Here is a 17,208-nt window from a genome sequence, read left to right as displayed (position 1 = left end):
CCCATGGGTCACTCACTGCCCTCCCCCACCCCCATGGGTCACTCACTGCCCCCCCCCCCCCCCCGCCATGGCCATGGGTCACTCACTGTCCCACACCCACCTCCCATGGGAAACTCACTGCCCTCCCCCTCCCCCATGGGTCACTCACTGCCCTCCCCCACCCCCATGGGTCACTCACTGCCCCCCCCACCCCCATGGGTCACTCACTGCCCTCCCCCACCCCCATGGGTCACTCACTGCCCCCCCCCCCCCCACCATGGCCATGGGTCACTCACTGTCCCACACCCACCTCTCATGGGTCACTCACTGCCCTCCCCCTCGGGTCACTCACTGCCCTCCCCCTCGGGTCACTCACTGCCCTCCCCCTCCCCCATGGGTCACTCACTGCCCTCCCCCTCGGGTCACTCACTGCCCTCCCCCATGGGTCACTCACTGCCCTCCCCCATGGGTCACTCACTGCCCTCCCCCTCCCCCATGGGTCACTCACTGCCCTCCCCCTCCCCCATGGGTCACTCACTGCCCCTCCCCCATGGGTCACTCACTGCCCCTCCGTCCTCCCCCATGGGTCACTCACTGTCCCACCCCTCTCCCATGGGTCACTCACTGTCCTCACACACGTCCCCATCACATCCCAGGGTTAGTTCCTCTACACAATTGTACACTGAGATCGACGCTACATCCCTTGTGAGATGTTTTTGGTGTCAGGGGAGCTGCGTGTATTTAACTGTGCCTCAGCCCTCTTCCTCCTCCTCAAATGGTGCTGGTGGTTCTTGGATTTCAGGTGAGCTGAAAGATAAACAAACCAAGCTCATTCAACTGCCTGCCCAATAATGCCAGCTTGAACAGGCAACACCTGCAAAATCCCAAAGTCTGCAGACAGGCTGCATTGACGTCCAGCTTACAGAATCTTTTGGATGAGACGTTAAACCAAGGTCTGTTCTCTCAGGGGGATGTAAAAGATTCCATGGGACTATTTTGAAGAAGAGCAGGGGAGTTATCCCTGGTGAGTTATCCCTGGTGTTCTGACCAATATTTATCCCTCAAACAACATAACAAAAACAGATTATCTGGTCATCATCACATTGCTGTTTGTGGGAGCTTGCTGTGCGTAAACTGGCTGCTGCGTTTCTCACATTACAAAAGTACTTCATTGGCTATAAGTCGCTTCGAGATGTCCGGTGGTCAGGAAAGGCTCTATATAAATGCAAGTCTGTCTTTGTCTTTCTTTCATGTAACTCTCAGTCAATCCCACTCCCCTGCCCTTTCCCCGGAGCCCTACAAAATGTTTCCTTCAGATATTTATCAAACTCCCTTTTGAAAGATAAGATTGAGTCTGCCTCTACCACCCTTTCAGGCCGTGCATTCCAGATCCCACACTCACTGTGTAAAAACGGTTTTTCTTACATCGCCTTTGGTTCTTTTGCCAATCATCTTAAATCTGTGTCCTCTGGTTCTTGACCCTTCCACCAATGGGAACAGTTTCTCTCGCTCTACTCTGTCCAAACCCCTCATGAGTTCAAACACCCCTATCAAACCTCCTCTCAACCTTCTCTGCTCCAAGAAGAACCACCCCAACTTCTCTGGTCTATCCACGTCACTGACGTCCCTCACCCCGGAACGATTCTCGTAAATCTTAGCTGCACCCTCTCTAAGGTCTTCACATCCTTCCTAAAGTGCGGTGCCCAGAATTGGACACAATACTCCAGTTGAGGCCAAACCAGTGTTTTATACATGTTCATCATAATTGCCACTCTTTTGTACTCTGTGCCGCTAAGCCCAAGATACCATATGGCTTTTGAACTGCTCTCTCAACCTGCCCTGCCACCCTCAATGATTTGTGCACAAATACCCCCAGGTCTCTGTTCATGCACCCACTTTAGGATTATACCCTTTAGTTTATATTGCCTCTCCTTGTTCTTCCTACCAAAATGTATCACTTCGCACGTTTCTGCGTTAAATTTCATCTGCTACATGTCCGCCATTCCACCAACCTGTCTGTCCTCCTGAAGTCTATCCCTCTCCTCCTCACGGTTCACGATACTTCCAAGTTTTGTCTCATCTGCAAATTTTGAAATTGTGCCAAGTCATTAATATATATCAAGAAAAGCCGTGGTCCCAGTACCGACCCCGGGGAACACCACTGTCCTTCCTCTTGTCCAAAAAACCCTTCACCACTAATCTCTGTTATTTGTCACTGAGCCAATTCCGTATCCATGCTGCTCCTGTCCCTTTTATTCCCTGGGCTTGAACTTTGCCAGCAAGCCTATTATGTGGCACTTTATCAAACGCCTTTTGGAATTCTATGTACACTACGTCAACTGCATTACCCTCATCAACCCTCTGTCACCTCAAATAACTCGATCAAGTAGGTTAAACACGATTGCCTTTAACAAATCCATGTTGCCTTTTATTTAATTAATCCACCCTTTCCAAGTGATTGTTAATTTTATCCCTGATTACTTTTCTAAAAGCTTCCCCACTACCGAGGTTAAACTGACCGGCCTGCAGTTGCTGGGTTTATCTTTACACCCTTTTTTGAACAATGGCGTAACACTTGCAATTCTCCAGCCCTCTGGCACCCCCCTGTACCTATGGAGGATTGGAAGATTACGGCCAGGACCTCTGCGATTTCTGCCCTCAATTCCCTTAGCATCCGCTCCTGGTGATAGATCTACTTTAAGTACAGCCAGTAGTTCTAATACCTCGATCAGTTTTTATCTTATCAAATGTCTCCACTACCTGCTCCTTCACTATGTCTGTGACAGCATCCTCTTCCTTGGTGAAGACAGATGCAAAGTACTCGTTTAATACCTCAGCCGTACACTGTGTCTCCATGCATAGGTCTCCTTTTTGGTCCCCAATTGGCCCCATCCCTCCTCTGACTACCCTTTTCCTATTGAAATGCCTATTGAGGAGTTTTGGATGACCTTTTATGTTGGCTGCCATTCTATTCTCATACCCTCTCTTTGCCCCTCTTATTTCCTTTTTCACTGCCCCTCTGCCCTTTCTATATATAGCCTGATTCGCAGATGTATCTGCAACCCGACATCTGTCATATGCGCTCTTTGTCTGCTTCATCATAATCTCTATCGGTTTTGTCATCCAGCGAGCCCGGACTTCAGTTGCCCTGCCTTTCCCTCGAGTGGGAATGTACCTCAACTGTACCTGGACTATTTCCTCTTTAAAGGCAGTCCATTGTTCATTAGAGTTTTGCCTGCCAATCTTTGATTCCAGTTTACACGGGCCAGATCTGTCTCATCCCACTGAAATTGGCCTCCCCCCAGTTAAATCAATGGATGTGGTGTACTTGGGACTTTCAAAAGGCTTTTGACAAGGTCCCACACAAGAGATTGGTGTGCAAAATCAAAGCACATGGTATTGGGGGTAATGTATTGACGTGGATAGAGAACTGGTTGGCAGACAGGAAGCAGAGAGTCGGGATAAATGGGTCCTTTTCAGAATGGCAGTGACTAGTGGGGTACTGCAGGTCTGTGCTGGGACCCCAGCTCTTTACATTAATGATTTAGATGAAGGAATTGAGTGTAATATCTCCAAGTTTGCAGATGACACTAATCTGGGTGGCGGTGTGAGCTGTGAGGAGGATGCTAAGAGGTTGCAGGGTGATTTTGACAGGTTAGGTGAATGGGCAAATGCATGGCAGATGCAGTATAATGTGGATAAATGTGAGGTTATCCACTTTGGTGGCAAAAACACGAAGGCAGAATATTATCTGAATGGCAGATTAGGAAAAGGGGAGGTGCAGCGAGACCTGGGTGTCATGGTTCATCAGTCATTGAAAGTTGACATGCAGGTACAACAGGCGGTGAAGGAGGGAAATGGCATGTTGGCCTTCATAGCTAGGGGATTTGAGTATAGGAGCAGGGAGGTCTTATGCAGTTGTACAGGGCCTTGGTCAGGCCTCACCTGGAATATTGTGTTCAGTTCTGGTCTCCTAATCTGAGGAAGGATGTTCTTGCTATTGAGGGACAGCAGCGAAGGTTCACCAGACTGATTCCTGGGATGGCAGGACTGACATATGAGGAGAGACTGGATCGACTGGGCCTGTATTCACTGGAGTTTAGAAGAATGAGAGGGGATCTCATAGAAACATATAAAATTCTGACGGGACTGGACAGGTTAGATGCGGGAAGAATGTTCCCGATGTTGGGGGAATCCAGAACCAGGGGTCACAATCTAAGGATAAGGGGTAAGCCATTTCGGACTGAGATGAGGAGAAACTTCTTCACTCGGTTGTTAACCTGTGGAATTCTCTTCCGCAGAGAGTTGTTGATGCCAGTTCGTTAGATATATTCAAGAGGGAGTTAGATATGGCCCTTACGGCTAAAGGGATCAAGGGATATGGAGAGAAAGCAGGAAAGGGGCACTGAGGGAATGATCAGCCATGATCTTATTGAATGGTGGTGCAGGCTCGAAGGGCCGAATGGCCTACTCCTGCACCTATTGTCTATGTTTCTATAAAATCTACAGATGAGAATGGCTTCGAGCTTCATCTCCGATCTGGGACAATTTACTGATCTCTGCTGGGAATTAGCATGCACACTCCAACTGACCTCTGCACCAATCAGGAACCAGCAAATAGGAAGTGGACGGAAATCAGACTTGCGATCACTATTCACGAAGTATCCAACTGGAGAATGGGAGTCGATAGGGTGATGTGAGCACTCACTGTCTAACTTCACACATGGATATTTGGGCAAAATACCCAGGAAGGAAACATAGAAACATAGAAACATAGAAAATATGTGCAGGAGTAGGCCATTCAGCCCTTCTAGCCTGCACCGCCATTCAATGAGTTCATGGCTGAACATGAAAATTCAGTACCCCCTTCCTGCTTTCTCGCCATACCCCTTGATCCCCCGAGTAGTAAGGACTTCATCTAACTCCCTTTTGAATATATTTAATGAATTGGCCTCAACTACTTTCTGTGGTAGAGAATTCCACAGGTTTACTACTCTCTGGGTGAAGAAGTTTCTCCTCATCTCGGTCCTAAATGGCTTACCCCTTATCCTTAAACTGTGACCCCTGGTTCTGGACTTCCCCAACATTGGGAACATTCTTCCTGCATCTAACCTGTCAGAATTTTAAACGTTTCTATGAGGTCCCCTCTCATTCTTCTGAACTCCAGTGAATACAAGCCCAGTTGATCCAGTCTTTCTTGATGGGTCAGTCCCACCATCCCGGGAATCAGTCTGGTGAATCTTCGCTGCACTCCCTCAATAGCAAGAATGTCCTTCCTCAAGTTAGGAGACCAAAACTGTACACAGTACTCCAGGTGTGGCCTCACCAAGGCCCTGTACAACTGTAGCAACACCTCCCTGCCCCTGTACTCAAATCCCCTCGCTATGAAGGCCAACATGCCATTTGCTTTCTTAACCGCCTGCTGTACCTGCATGCCAACCTTCAATGACTGATGTACCATGACACCCAGGTCTCATTGCACCTTCCTTTTTCCTAATCTGTCACCATTCAGATAATAGTCTGTCTCTCTGTTTTTACCACCAAAGTGGATAACCTCACATTTATCCACATTATACTTCATCTGCCATTCATTTGCCCACTCACCTAACCTATCCAAGTCACTCTGCAGCCTCATAGCATCATCCTCGCAGCTCACACTGCCACCCAACTTAGTGTCATCCGCAAATTTGGAGATACTACATTTAATCCCCTCGTCTAAATCATTAATGTACAATGTAAACAGCTGGGGCCCCAGCACAGAACCTTGCGGTACCTCACTAGTCACTGCCTGCCATTCTGAAAAGTACCTATTTACTCCTACTCTTTGCTTCCTGTCTGACAATCAGTTCTCAATCCACGTCAGCACACTACCCCCAATCCCATGTGCTTTAACTTTGCACATTAATCTCTTGTGTGGGACCTTGTCGAAAGCCTTCTGAAAGTCTAAATATACCACATCAACTGGTTCTCCTTTGTCCACTTTACTGGAAACATCCTCAAAAAATTCCAGAAGATTTGTCAAGCATGATTTCCCTTTCACAAATCCATGCTGACTTGGACCTATCATGTCACCTTTTTCCAAATGCGCTGCTATGACATCCTTAATAATTGATTCCATCATTTTACCCACTACTGAGGTCAGGCTGACCGGTCTATAATTCCCTGTTTTCTCTCTCCCTCCTTTTTTTTAAAAAAAAAAGTGGGGTTACATTGGCTACCCTCCACTCGATAGGAACTGATCCAGAGTCAATGGAATGTTGGAAAATGACTGTCAATGCATCCGCTATTTCCAAGGCCACCTCCTTAAGTACTCTGGGATGCAGTCCATCAGGCCTTGGGGATTTATCGGCCTTCAATCCCATCAATTTCCCCAACACTATTTCCCGACGAATAAAGATTTCCCTCAGTTCCTCCTCCTTACTAGACCCTCTGACCCCTTTCATATCTGGAAGGTTGTTTGTGTCCTCCTGAGTGAATACCGAACCAAAGTACTTGTTCAATTGGTCTGCCATTTCTTTGTTCCCTGTTATGACTTCCCCTGATTCTGACTGCAGGGGACCTACGTTTGTCTTTACTAACCTTTTTCTCTTTACATACCTATAGAAACTTTTGCAATCCGCCTTAATGTTCCCTGAAAGCTTCTTCTCGTACTCCATTTTCCCTGCCCTAATCAAACCCTTTGTTCTCCTCTGCTGAGTTCTAAATTTCTCCCAGTCCCCGGGTTCGCTGCTATTTCTGGCCAATTTGTATGCCACTTCCTTGGCTTTAATACTATCCCTGATTTCCCTAGATAGCCACGGTTGAGCCACCTTCCCTTTTTTATTTTTACGCCAGACAGGAATGTACAATTGTTGTAGTTCATCCATGCGGTCTCTAAATGTCTGCCATTGCCCATCCATAATCAACCCCTTAAGTATCATTCGCCAATCTATACTAGCCAATTCACGCCTCATACCTTCAAAGTTAACCTTCTTTAAGTTCTGGACCATGGTCTCTGAATTAACTGTTTCATTCTCCATCCTAATGCAGAATTCCACCATATTATGGTCGCTCTTCCCCAAGGGGCCTCGCACAATGAGATTGCTAATTAATCCTCTCTCATTACACAACACCCAGTCTAAGATGGCCTCCCCCCTAGTTGGTTCCTCGAAAGCGAGAGGGGGAGAGAAATAATAGCCTCACTGTGGGTGGAGAACGATCTGACCTGCTCGATACAGGGTGGAGCGACCAGATAACAAGATTAATGCGATTGTTTGTTCACAGTCTCACCAACTCATTGATTGAGGGTCAACAAGGCACTTTCCTCACCCCCATGCTCCCATTCCCCTCGTGGCCTCAACTTCACTCTAACTCCCATTGTTCCCGATGTTGGGGAAGTCCTGAGCCAGGGGTCACAGTCTAAGGATAAGGGGTAAGCCATTTAGGACCGAGATGAGGAAAACCTTCTTCACCCAGAGAGTTGTGGACCTGTGGAATTCTCTACCATAGAAAGTTGTTGAGGCCAGTTTGTTAGATATATTCAAAAAGGAGTTAGATGTGGCCCTAACGGCTAAAGAGATCAAGGGGTACGGAGAGAAAGTAGGAATGAGGTACTGAAGTTGCCTGATCAGCCATGATCATATTGAATGGCGGTGCAGGCTCGAAGGGCCTACTCCTGCACCTACTTTCTATGTTTCTATGCACTCACACCCCCTCACCTGACTCCCTCACCCCCCTGGCCCCCACCCCCTGACTCACATTGCACCCTCACCCACCCACATCCCTTTCCCTCTCACTCTTATGTTGTTACTCAGTCCCATTCCTCTTACCCTTCCATTCCCGGTCACCGATGATGATTTTGTCGCATAATTCACACACTTGCCGGTTCCTCTTGCCGTCACTCTGGTCACATTCCATCGTGAGGGGCAGTGCCTCGGGCTCATCTCCCTACAAACAAGGGAAGTAGCTTTCAGACAGGATATAAAGTGTTACCACCTCAAGTGCTGGTCACAGGTAGCGCAGCATGTTGGGATCAACGAGCTGAATACAACCAGCAGCTCCCATTCACTACATTCATGAATAAACTACAATCTCGATACTCTGGAGCAAAGCGCACTCAGTTTCTCTGGCACCGAAAGAACGAACTTGCATTTATATCGCACCCGTCACAACCTCAGGTCGTCTAAAAGCGCTTTATAGCCAATAAAATATCTTGGAAATGTGTACACTGTGATAATGTACTTATCTGTCAGTTGGCCTTTAAACTTCACCTCGCGATGTTCGCCACCTGCAGCTGTCGGTGTTGTTTCCTGGCGATGCTGCGGGGGCGGAACGCAAGTTGGGAGGTGGGGCGCTGCGTAGCGAGGGCATTCAGATCTCTGGGCACAGGAGAGCAAGCCCAACGCTACCATAAAACTCCCACCAAATTTAGCGGGGGTCGCTGATCTCGCCGCCCCTGGTGCGACCCGTTATCACCTCCCAGAAGCACGAGCGGGCAGCGCAAAGGAGCCCAAATTCTCCCCTCGTGTGGTGAGGTGGTGGAGGCAGGCGTCTGGAAACATTCACATGTGAACAACACAGCCACAAAATAAAGAGTAATTCAAGCATCAGGGCAGGGCCGATGGACAAATACTAAAGAAGAAAAAGAATAAATGAAGCAGCCGGACTCATGGCAGAGGGGCAGAAAGTGAAGCAGTGGGCAGGAGGCAGGGGAGCAGGGCAGAGGGGAACTTCAGATGGTGATACGATCAGGGAACTTGCAGACTCCATAATATTACATAGAATTCCATAGCAATTACAAAACAGACAGGCCATTTAGCCCAACTACTCCATGCCAGGGTTTATGCTCCACGCGAGCCTCCTCCAACCACGCTTCATCTGATCAACATATCCTATTCTTTTCTCCCTCATGAACCTACTAGCTTCCCCTTCATAGAATCATAGAAATTTACAGTGCGGAAGGAGGCCATTTCGGCCCATCGTGTCCACGCCGGCCGACCAAGAGCTATCCAGCTTAATCCCACTTTCCAGCTATTGGTCCGTAGCCCTGTAGGTTGCGGCACTTTTTAAAAAAAAAATACTTGGATGTGCACTTAATGTGGTGAGGGTTTCTGCCTCTACCACCCTTTCAGGCAGTGAGTTCCAGACCCCCACCACCCTCTAGTTCAATAAATTCCTCCTCAGATCTCATAAGAACATAAGAAATAGGAACCGGAGTAGACCATACGGCCCCTGGAGCCTGCTCCGCCATTCAATAAGATTATGGTTGATCTGATCATGGACTCAGCTCCACTTCCCTGCCCGCTCCCCAAAACCCCTTATCCCCTTATCGTTTAAGAAACTATTTCTGTCTTAAATTTATTCAATGTCCCAGCTTCCATAGCTCTCTGAGGCAGCGAATTCCACAGATTTATAACCCTCAGAAGAAATTTCTCCTCATCTCAGTTTTAAATGGGCGGCCCCTTATTCTAAGATCATGCTGTTGTAGAGAGTAGAAACCCATATATAACTAGGCATTAGGCACCTGCTAGATATTTAAAACTCACATAAGTTTAAAGTGGCCACACATAAAATGGCTACCCAGGCATGATGGGAAATCAGGTAGTCAAGTTGTGAACTGTTGAACGTTCAATGACCGAGCAATAACCCTGTGAGGCCCACTATAGGAATGCCTGGGATGCGGGAAGACAGAGATAAGAGGGAAACCATCTCCTGTAAACAAGGTTATAAACCAATTATTTCTCCCAGATGAAAGAACTAGGGAGAGAACCTATCTCCCGTAATAAAGTCATCGATCAGCCCAAGCTGACAATAACTGAACATATGGTTCCCGGGACACTAGGGGAATTCTATTGGGTTAAAAGAACCTATATGTAATCTATAATCGTTGTGATTGGCTTGTGTCCAGCCGTGATGGGCTGTGTAGCTGTAGTAAACTGTTTTGTAACTGTTGTGAAACATATAAAGGTGCATGTAACCCTTTGTTCTGTGGAGAGAAACCTGGATACGGTCCTGAGTTTTCCTCCCCGCTGAGCGTAATACAGGCCGCCAGGCGTTGGAACCGACTGTGTGTTGAGTGATTCTTCTGAGAAAACACTAACGGTAACATTGGCGTAGTCGGCAGGATTCCCCGAAGTCGCTGAACGCACTTGGAGTAAACCCGGGTGAGTATAAACACAGACGATTTTTAATTATAAAAGTGCGGAAGGTGGATGCTGGTTGATCGACACGAGGGAACGGTCCAATATCTCAAACACCAAGCCCGAGCCTGAATTAAGAGGACAGTATTCCCACGTAATGGCCAGGAATTAAGTAGGTGCCGGGAACACACTTGGACCGTGGGATCGTGATACCGAAAGGCACCTTCCGGACCCAGTAGTGTAATTGGAGATATACCCCGGGGTAGAACCAAGCGGTGTGGAGCGGCGAACGGAATCCAAACCTGTGAAAAGGGTCGGACCAACGGGCCGAGCGGTGGAAGGTAGTCGTTAAGGATACGTAGAGCACTGCGGGAATTGCTTAAACGCGTTTTTAAGAATTGTATAAGTTTGTGTAACAGCAGAACTTGTGACCTGACAGTAGCCAAGAGACAGTTTACTACAAGTCGTGCTAGAAAGAAAGCGGACCTCAGAGTAGATTCCTAACGGTACTAGTCCTACCCAGGAATGGCCATGGAAACAAGTAAACTCGAGTGGGACCAGAAGGGTCACTTACCCGCCACCTGGCGGAAAAACAAAAGAAGCTAATCGAAAAAATGATTAAAGCAGGGTGGAATCCTCAGGAACTACCAGCAAAGCAAAGGGAATGGTGGGAGAAGGAAAAGAAAGATAAAGAGGAAAAGGCAGTAATTTTGATACTGCGAGCGCATGTAAAGTTAACAGAAAAGGTTAACCGGTATGTGCAAATAAAAAGGAAGCAAGTAGATGTTGAAAACGAACAGACAGTTTTGCCAGTCCTGGCAATAAATAGCCCAAGTGCACCACCTAGTGAGGAAGACTGGGAATGCCTAGAGAATGAAACGGATAGTTGCAACTCCATTAAAGGGGGCGTCTTACCACCCCCATATAACACGATTAACCCGGCTCAGGTCGCCCCGCTAAAGGTAGAACACATACCCAGGATCCCAGCCGGGACAAGACGTCATGGCAGTCCCGCCATACCCGTGCAGACACGAGTAACATACTTATCGCTGACCCCAGGGGACACGATGCAGTTGTTAGAGAAACTGCCACCCCTAGTGCCCCGCCATAACAACGCAACCTTCTGGCAGAAGCTCAAAGAAATGATAATTTGCCACCAGCTCCATAACCGAGATGTCGCCGGTATAGTTAGGATTAAAATGCCAGAGAGTTACTGGGACAGACTAGATAATGATCACCAAGACAGTACCTGGTGTGCCGACCTGTCCTCTACAAAAGAGGAGCAGGAGGATTCCATGATAGAATTTAAAGCAAACGTGATACGCGTTTTAGGCCAGGTCCCCGTAAACTGGAACGCTATAGTGGGAGTAGTACAGAAGAAGGATGAACGGGCACCAGAATACGGGGCAAGGAAATTTGAGGCGTTCTTAGCACATGGCGGAATACCCGGAGCCGACCGGCAGAACCCGGCTTTCATACAGTTGTATAAGGACGGACTAAGCCCTGCACACCAAGCCATCCTAAAAACAGACTTGGTGATGTATAATAACTTTGATGACCTGGAAAGATGGGCGACCTCGGTAGATAATCAACAAAGGTCCAAGGTAGCCGCAAGTACAGCGGAGGTCTGTGCAGCCGAGGTCTGTGCAGCCACTGACACAAAGGCGGCTGAGACATGCTATAATTGTAACAAGTCGCCGCGCCGAGTGTAGAGCCCCAAAACGCAACGGACGCAAAAAGTGTAGTAATTGTGACAGACTAGGCCATGAGGCAAAGGACTGTTGGGCCAAGGGAGGTGGCAAAGAAGGGAAGGGACCTAGATCGGGAAAAACCATCAATGAAAGAGCCCCGGACGTTAGTGCCCTTGGGAACCAGCAGCTGCTGGACATTATACAGCAGCTGACCCAGAAGCAGGCGAGTCCCCAATGAATCGCATCGGCCCCCAGCCAAGAACCCGATCCCCGTATGTGGATCAACGCATCGTTAGGGGGCTGGCGATGCGATATGTTGATAGACACCGGGGCGTCGGTATCAATAACGAATCTCGACCTACCCACTACCCGAAGATCCATCACGATCCAAGGGGTAGGGGGGGACAGGACCACCGCATATCAAAGTGAAACCCAAGTGCTAGAGGTGGACGGGATAATGATGCCGGTCCAGTTCTGGGTATGTCAAAACTCAGAGGGCACTATACTAGGGATGGACCTACTCCGCGAATTAGGAACAATAGTGGATGCGCAGCGAAGACGGGTAACCTGGAAAAGTACGAAAGGGTATAAGGATAAAGTGGCCAGGAAATGGGCCCTAGTAAAGAACATAGCCACATTAGGTAAAACGGATACTCTGACGAGGGACTGGTCTAAGGACGGGATGTTGGGATTACTGTGTCAGGCTATCCCGGGAGTTTGGGCAAAAAGCAAACAGGACTGCGGGCTTGTTGACATGACACCGGAGAAGGTCACGGGACCGGTACACCCCCCCCACAAGCAGTACTCTATCAAACCAGAGGCCTTGCGAGCCACTGAGGGGAAACTAGAAGCCCTGGTAGAACAGGGCATACTACGACAGACCGTGTCAGTCACAAACTCCCCGATGTGGCCAGTTAAAAAGCCGGATGAAAGCTACCGACTAACGATAGATTACACAGCCCTGAATAAAGTTACACCCAGGGAACACCCGATTGTGGCCAGCCCAGCGACTATCTTCAACAGTCTGAATCCGGAACACAGGATTTTCACCGTTTTAGATATTGCTAACGGATTTTGGTCAATCCCGCTGGACCCCGAGTCTCAGGAGAGATTCGCATTTACATCCAGAGATAGACAATACACATGGACCCGACTCCCTCAGGGATTCCATAACAGCCCGAACATTTTCCACCGAGTCATGAGTAACGCCTTGGAACAATGTAACCTAACCCCGTATAATAGTACAATCCTTCAGTACGTGGACGACATCCTGATAGCCTCATCAAGTGACCGAGAGCATTTAGGGGCCGTAGCCATGGTTCCAAGGACTCTAGATAAGGCAGGGTTTAAAATAAATCCACAAAAGGCGCAGATCGGGCAAGCCACGGTTCGATATCTGGGACACGATATCAGTCAGGGGAAAAAGACTCTTCCGACAGACCGAAAGACAGCCATCGCTGATATGCCCCGACCAACTACGGTCCGGGCAGTGCGACGGGTGATGGGCTTGTTCAACTATTGCAGGAATTTCATTCCTCAATTTGCAAACATAGCCGAACCCATTCAGCGACTAGTGAAGGGAGAAAAACCAGGAACAGAGCAGGTAGACTGGGGATCGGAGCAAGAGGAAGCCTATGGGAAATTAAAAGCCGAATTGGTGGCAGCCCCGGCGCTGAAGCTACCTGATATGACAAAGCCGTTCCATGTATATTATGATCTCGATGGAGGTTTTTATAGCGCAGTCATAACCCAGGAGAAAGGGGGGGGGTAATGAGACCAGTAGCGTATTACTCAACACAAGAGTCCCCAGTAGTGAAAGGACTTCATCGGTGTGTGGCTGCCCTCGACTGCGCCGCTTGGGCTGCAAGAATATGCGAACCAGTCACAATGTCGGGGCAGATAATCTTACACACGAAGCACACCATAGTGGAATTGCTAAATACCGGGAGGTTAAAAACAGTATCAGATGCGTGACAAGCTACCTGGGAGGCAGTACTATTACCAAAAGATCAGTCCATACAAATAATCAGGGATATAGGCTTCAATCCCACAGAGGGAATAGTGACCGAAGGTGAACCCCATAGCTGCAAGACTGAAATGAGAGGGTGGAACAGCTTAGAGGGGTGATGAAGGGGTTATTGGAGAGGGTGGAGCAAAACCAGGAAGACCAAGGCAACCTAGGAAAAGAAGGTGCCGAAATCCAGTTGGATGGCATCTCAGTCTTGGAAGCTCACGTCAGAACCATAAATCATCTCATTGATAGAGAAAAAAAAGATACAGAAAAGCAAAGACAGGGGCAACTCTGTCACGCTTATGGTCTGTGGATGGTGGGACAGATCCGCCACAACCTCGACCAGATCCAACGCGGGGAAGTACCCGATTGGATAGACAGTTCACATTTAGCTCAGTTGGCGAACCAAAGGGGGACACTGGATAATTGTACTCTGAAGGGACTGACCCAAGTATACCCAGCAATTCCAGATTGCCAGATGGGTAGGACTACCGGGATAGGGATAGTCCTGATGATCCCTATAGCCACGCCGGACTCAGGGCCGTTCCCCCTATACCAACTAGAGAATATCGGAGTAATACGGGAAAATGTCTCCATACGCTACTACCTGACCACCACCTCTGCCGTTCGTCGAAACAACATACTTACCGGGATTTCCCTAGCAGATTGCAAGCAAAAGGGGGAAATCACAGTATGCCCTCACCCGGTGGGCCGAGGTGAGCTAGACGAGTGCGGGTTTAACCGAACCGACGGGTGTGTACTAGAAATAGTGCCCGCAAAAATGCACTTCGCGAGGGCAGGCTACGGAGGGAAGGGAAGATACTGCGTCTCTACCACAGAGCATTCATACCAGTATAATGACCTGCAGTGCCCTATACCACAGCCAAACTTTTGCTTTACACCACTACGACCTGTCGCGATCGGGCAAGCGCATATCACCCAGGTTAGGCGCCGGAAGTCTGAAGTTATTGAAGTAACCGATCAGCTCCATGTTCATTTACAGGATTATGACGAGCCAGATCAGGTCCCTGTCCCACATCTAACCGAGGTATTACGAGAGTTGAGGCTCAGAGTGGGTCAATCCGTAAAGCTCTACCACCAACTGCAAACTAAAATCAAAGAACTGGAAGAAGATATCGATGTAGACTTACAAAGTCAGAGTTGGTGGAGAAAGGCCTGGGACTGGGGAATAAATGTGAACATCCACCCATGGATTCGAATAATTTCACACATACTGGTCGGGGTACAATTGATCTTAGGAATAACATGGGGCGTGATGGCCTGCCAGGCATGCAGGCGCCACAAACGGCGGAGACGGACCAATCACCGTTCCCCGGATATTAAACAAGCCTGTTTGATAAGGGAACGGGAGGAGTTAGCCTTTGTTAATTTGATCTAAGCAACCGGGACTCCTGAAACCGCGTGACTGGCCAGCACGTTGAGGCAGGGAGTAACGGGCCGTGCACAAAAATCTGATAAAGGCAGTACGGTCGGTTAAAAGGGGACTAGGACTAGTCCCTTTACCGAAAGGGGAAATTGTTGTAGAGAGTAGAAACCCATATATAACTAGGCATTTGGCACCTGCTGGATATTTAAAACTCACATAAGCTTAAAGTGGACACACACATAAAATGGCTGCCCAGGCATGATGGGAAATCAGGTAGTCAAGCTGTGAACTGTTGAACGTTCAATGACCGAGCAATAACCCTGTGAGGCCCACTATAGGAATGCCTGGGATGCGGGAAGACAGAGATAAGAAGGAAACCATCTCCTGTGAACAAGGTCATAAACCAATTAATTCCCCAGGAAGAAAGATAAGAGGGAAACCATCTCCTGTAAACAAGGTTATAAACCAATTATTTCTCCCAGATGAAAGAACTAGGGAGAGAACCTATCTCCCGTAATAAAGTCATCGATCAGCCCAAGCTGACAATAACCGAACATATGGTTCCCGGGACACTAGGGGAATTCTATTGGGTTAAAAGAACCTATATGTAATCTATAATCGTTGTGATTGGCTTGTGTCCAGCCGTGATGGGCTGTGTAGCTGTAGTAAACTGTTTTGTAACTGTTGTGAAACATATAAAGGTGCATGTAACCCTTTGTTCTGTGGAGAGAAACCTGGATACGGTCCTGAGTTTTCCTCCCCGTTGAGCGTAATAAAGGCCGCCAGGCGTTGGAACCGACTGAGTGTTGAGTGATTCTTCTGAGAAAACACTAACGCTAACAATGCCCTCTAGTTCTAGTCTCCCCCATCAGTGGAAATATCCTCTCTGCATCCACCTTGTCAAGCCCCCTCATAATCTTATACGTTTCGATAAGATCACCTCTCATTCTTCTGAATTCCAATGAGTAGAGGCCCAACCTACTCAACCTTTCCTCATAAGTCAACCCCCTCATCTCTGGAATCAACCGAGTGAACCTTCTCTTAACTGTCTCCAAAGGAAGAATATCCTTTCGTAAATATGGAAACCAAAACTGCATGCAGTATTCCAGGTGTGGCCTTACCAATACTCTGTATAGCTGTAGCAAGACTTCCCTGCTTTTATACTCCAACCCCCTTTGCAATAAAAGGTCAAGATACCATTGGCCTTCCTGATCACTTGATGTACCTGCATACTACTCTTTTGCGTTTCATGCAAGTACCCCCAGGTCCCGCTGAACTACGACCCACTGCAATCTTTCTCCATTTAAATAATAACTTGCTCTTTGATTTTTTCTGCCAAAGTGCATGACCTCACACTTTCCAACATTATACTCCATCTGCCAAATTTTTGCCCACTCACTTAGCCTGTCCTTTTGCAGATTTTGTGTGTCCATATTGAGTACACATTGCTTTTCCTCCCATCTTTGTATCGTCAGAAAACTTGGCTACGTTACACTCAGTCCCTTCTTCCAAGTTGTTCATATAGATTGTAAATAGTTGGGGTCCCAGCACTGATCCCTGCAGTACCCCACTAGTTACTGGTTGCCAACCAGAGAATGAACCATTTATCACGACTCTCTGTTCTGTTAGTTAACCAATCCTCTATCCATGCTAATATATTACCCCCAACCCTGAGAACTTTTATCTTGTGCAGTAACCTTTTATGTGATACCTTGTCAAATGCCTTCTGGAAGTCCAAATACACCACATCCACTGGTTCCCCTTTATCCACCCTGTTCGTTACATCCTCGAAGAATTCCATCAAATTTGTCAAACATGACTTCCCCTTCATAAATCCACGCTGACTCTATCTGACCGAATTTTGCTTTTCCAAATGTCCTGCTACTGCTTCTTTAATAATGGACTCCAACATTTTCACAACCACAGATGTTAGGCTAACTGGTCTATAGTTTCCTGCTCTTTGTCTGCCTTCTTTTTTAAATAGGGGCGTTACATTTGCAGTTTTCCAATCTGCTGGGATCT

At 47.8% G+C, this 17,208-nt stretch overlaps 1 protein-coding gene across 4 annotated transcripts in view; it reads right to left on the bottom strand.

The window, feature by feature from the left end:
• Positions 1-528: 528 nt before the first annotated feature.
• Positions 529-17,208, bottom strand: part of trit1 (tRNA isopentenyltransferase 1) — a 90,279-nt gene continuing 73,599 nt past the window's right edge. Inside the window, exons 10-12 of one of the 4 annotated variants that reach the window (XM_070871698.1) lie at positions 7,788-7,905; positions 1,992-2,059; positions 699-786 (exon numbers count right to left, since the gene is read on the bottom strand). In XM_070871698.1, the coding sequence (XP_070727799.1) occupies positions 778-786; positions 1,992-2,059; positions 7,788-7,905 (195 nt within the window). In that variant the 3' untranslated portion in view covers positions 699-777. Of the gene's footprint in view, positions 787-1,991; positions 2,060-7,787; positions 7,906-17,208 lie in introns of all 4 variants that reach the window. The other 3 variants (XM_070871699.1, XM_070871697.1, XM_070871695.1) reach the window with 3 other exon arrangements.

Source organism: Pristiophorus japonicus, unplaced genomic scaffold (assembly GCF_044704955.1).
Source record: "Pristiophorus japonicus isolate sPriJap1 unplaced genomic scaffold, sPriJap1.hap1 HAP1_SCAFFOLD_277, whole genome shotgun sequence".
Lineage (NCBI taxonomy): Eukaryota > Metazoa > Chordata > Chondrichthyes > Pristiophoridae > Pristiophorus > Pristiophorus japonicus.
Note: the sequence above shows the minus strand (reverse complement) of the source record. Positions and strands in the feature narration are given on the sequence as shown.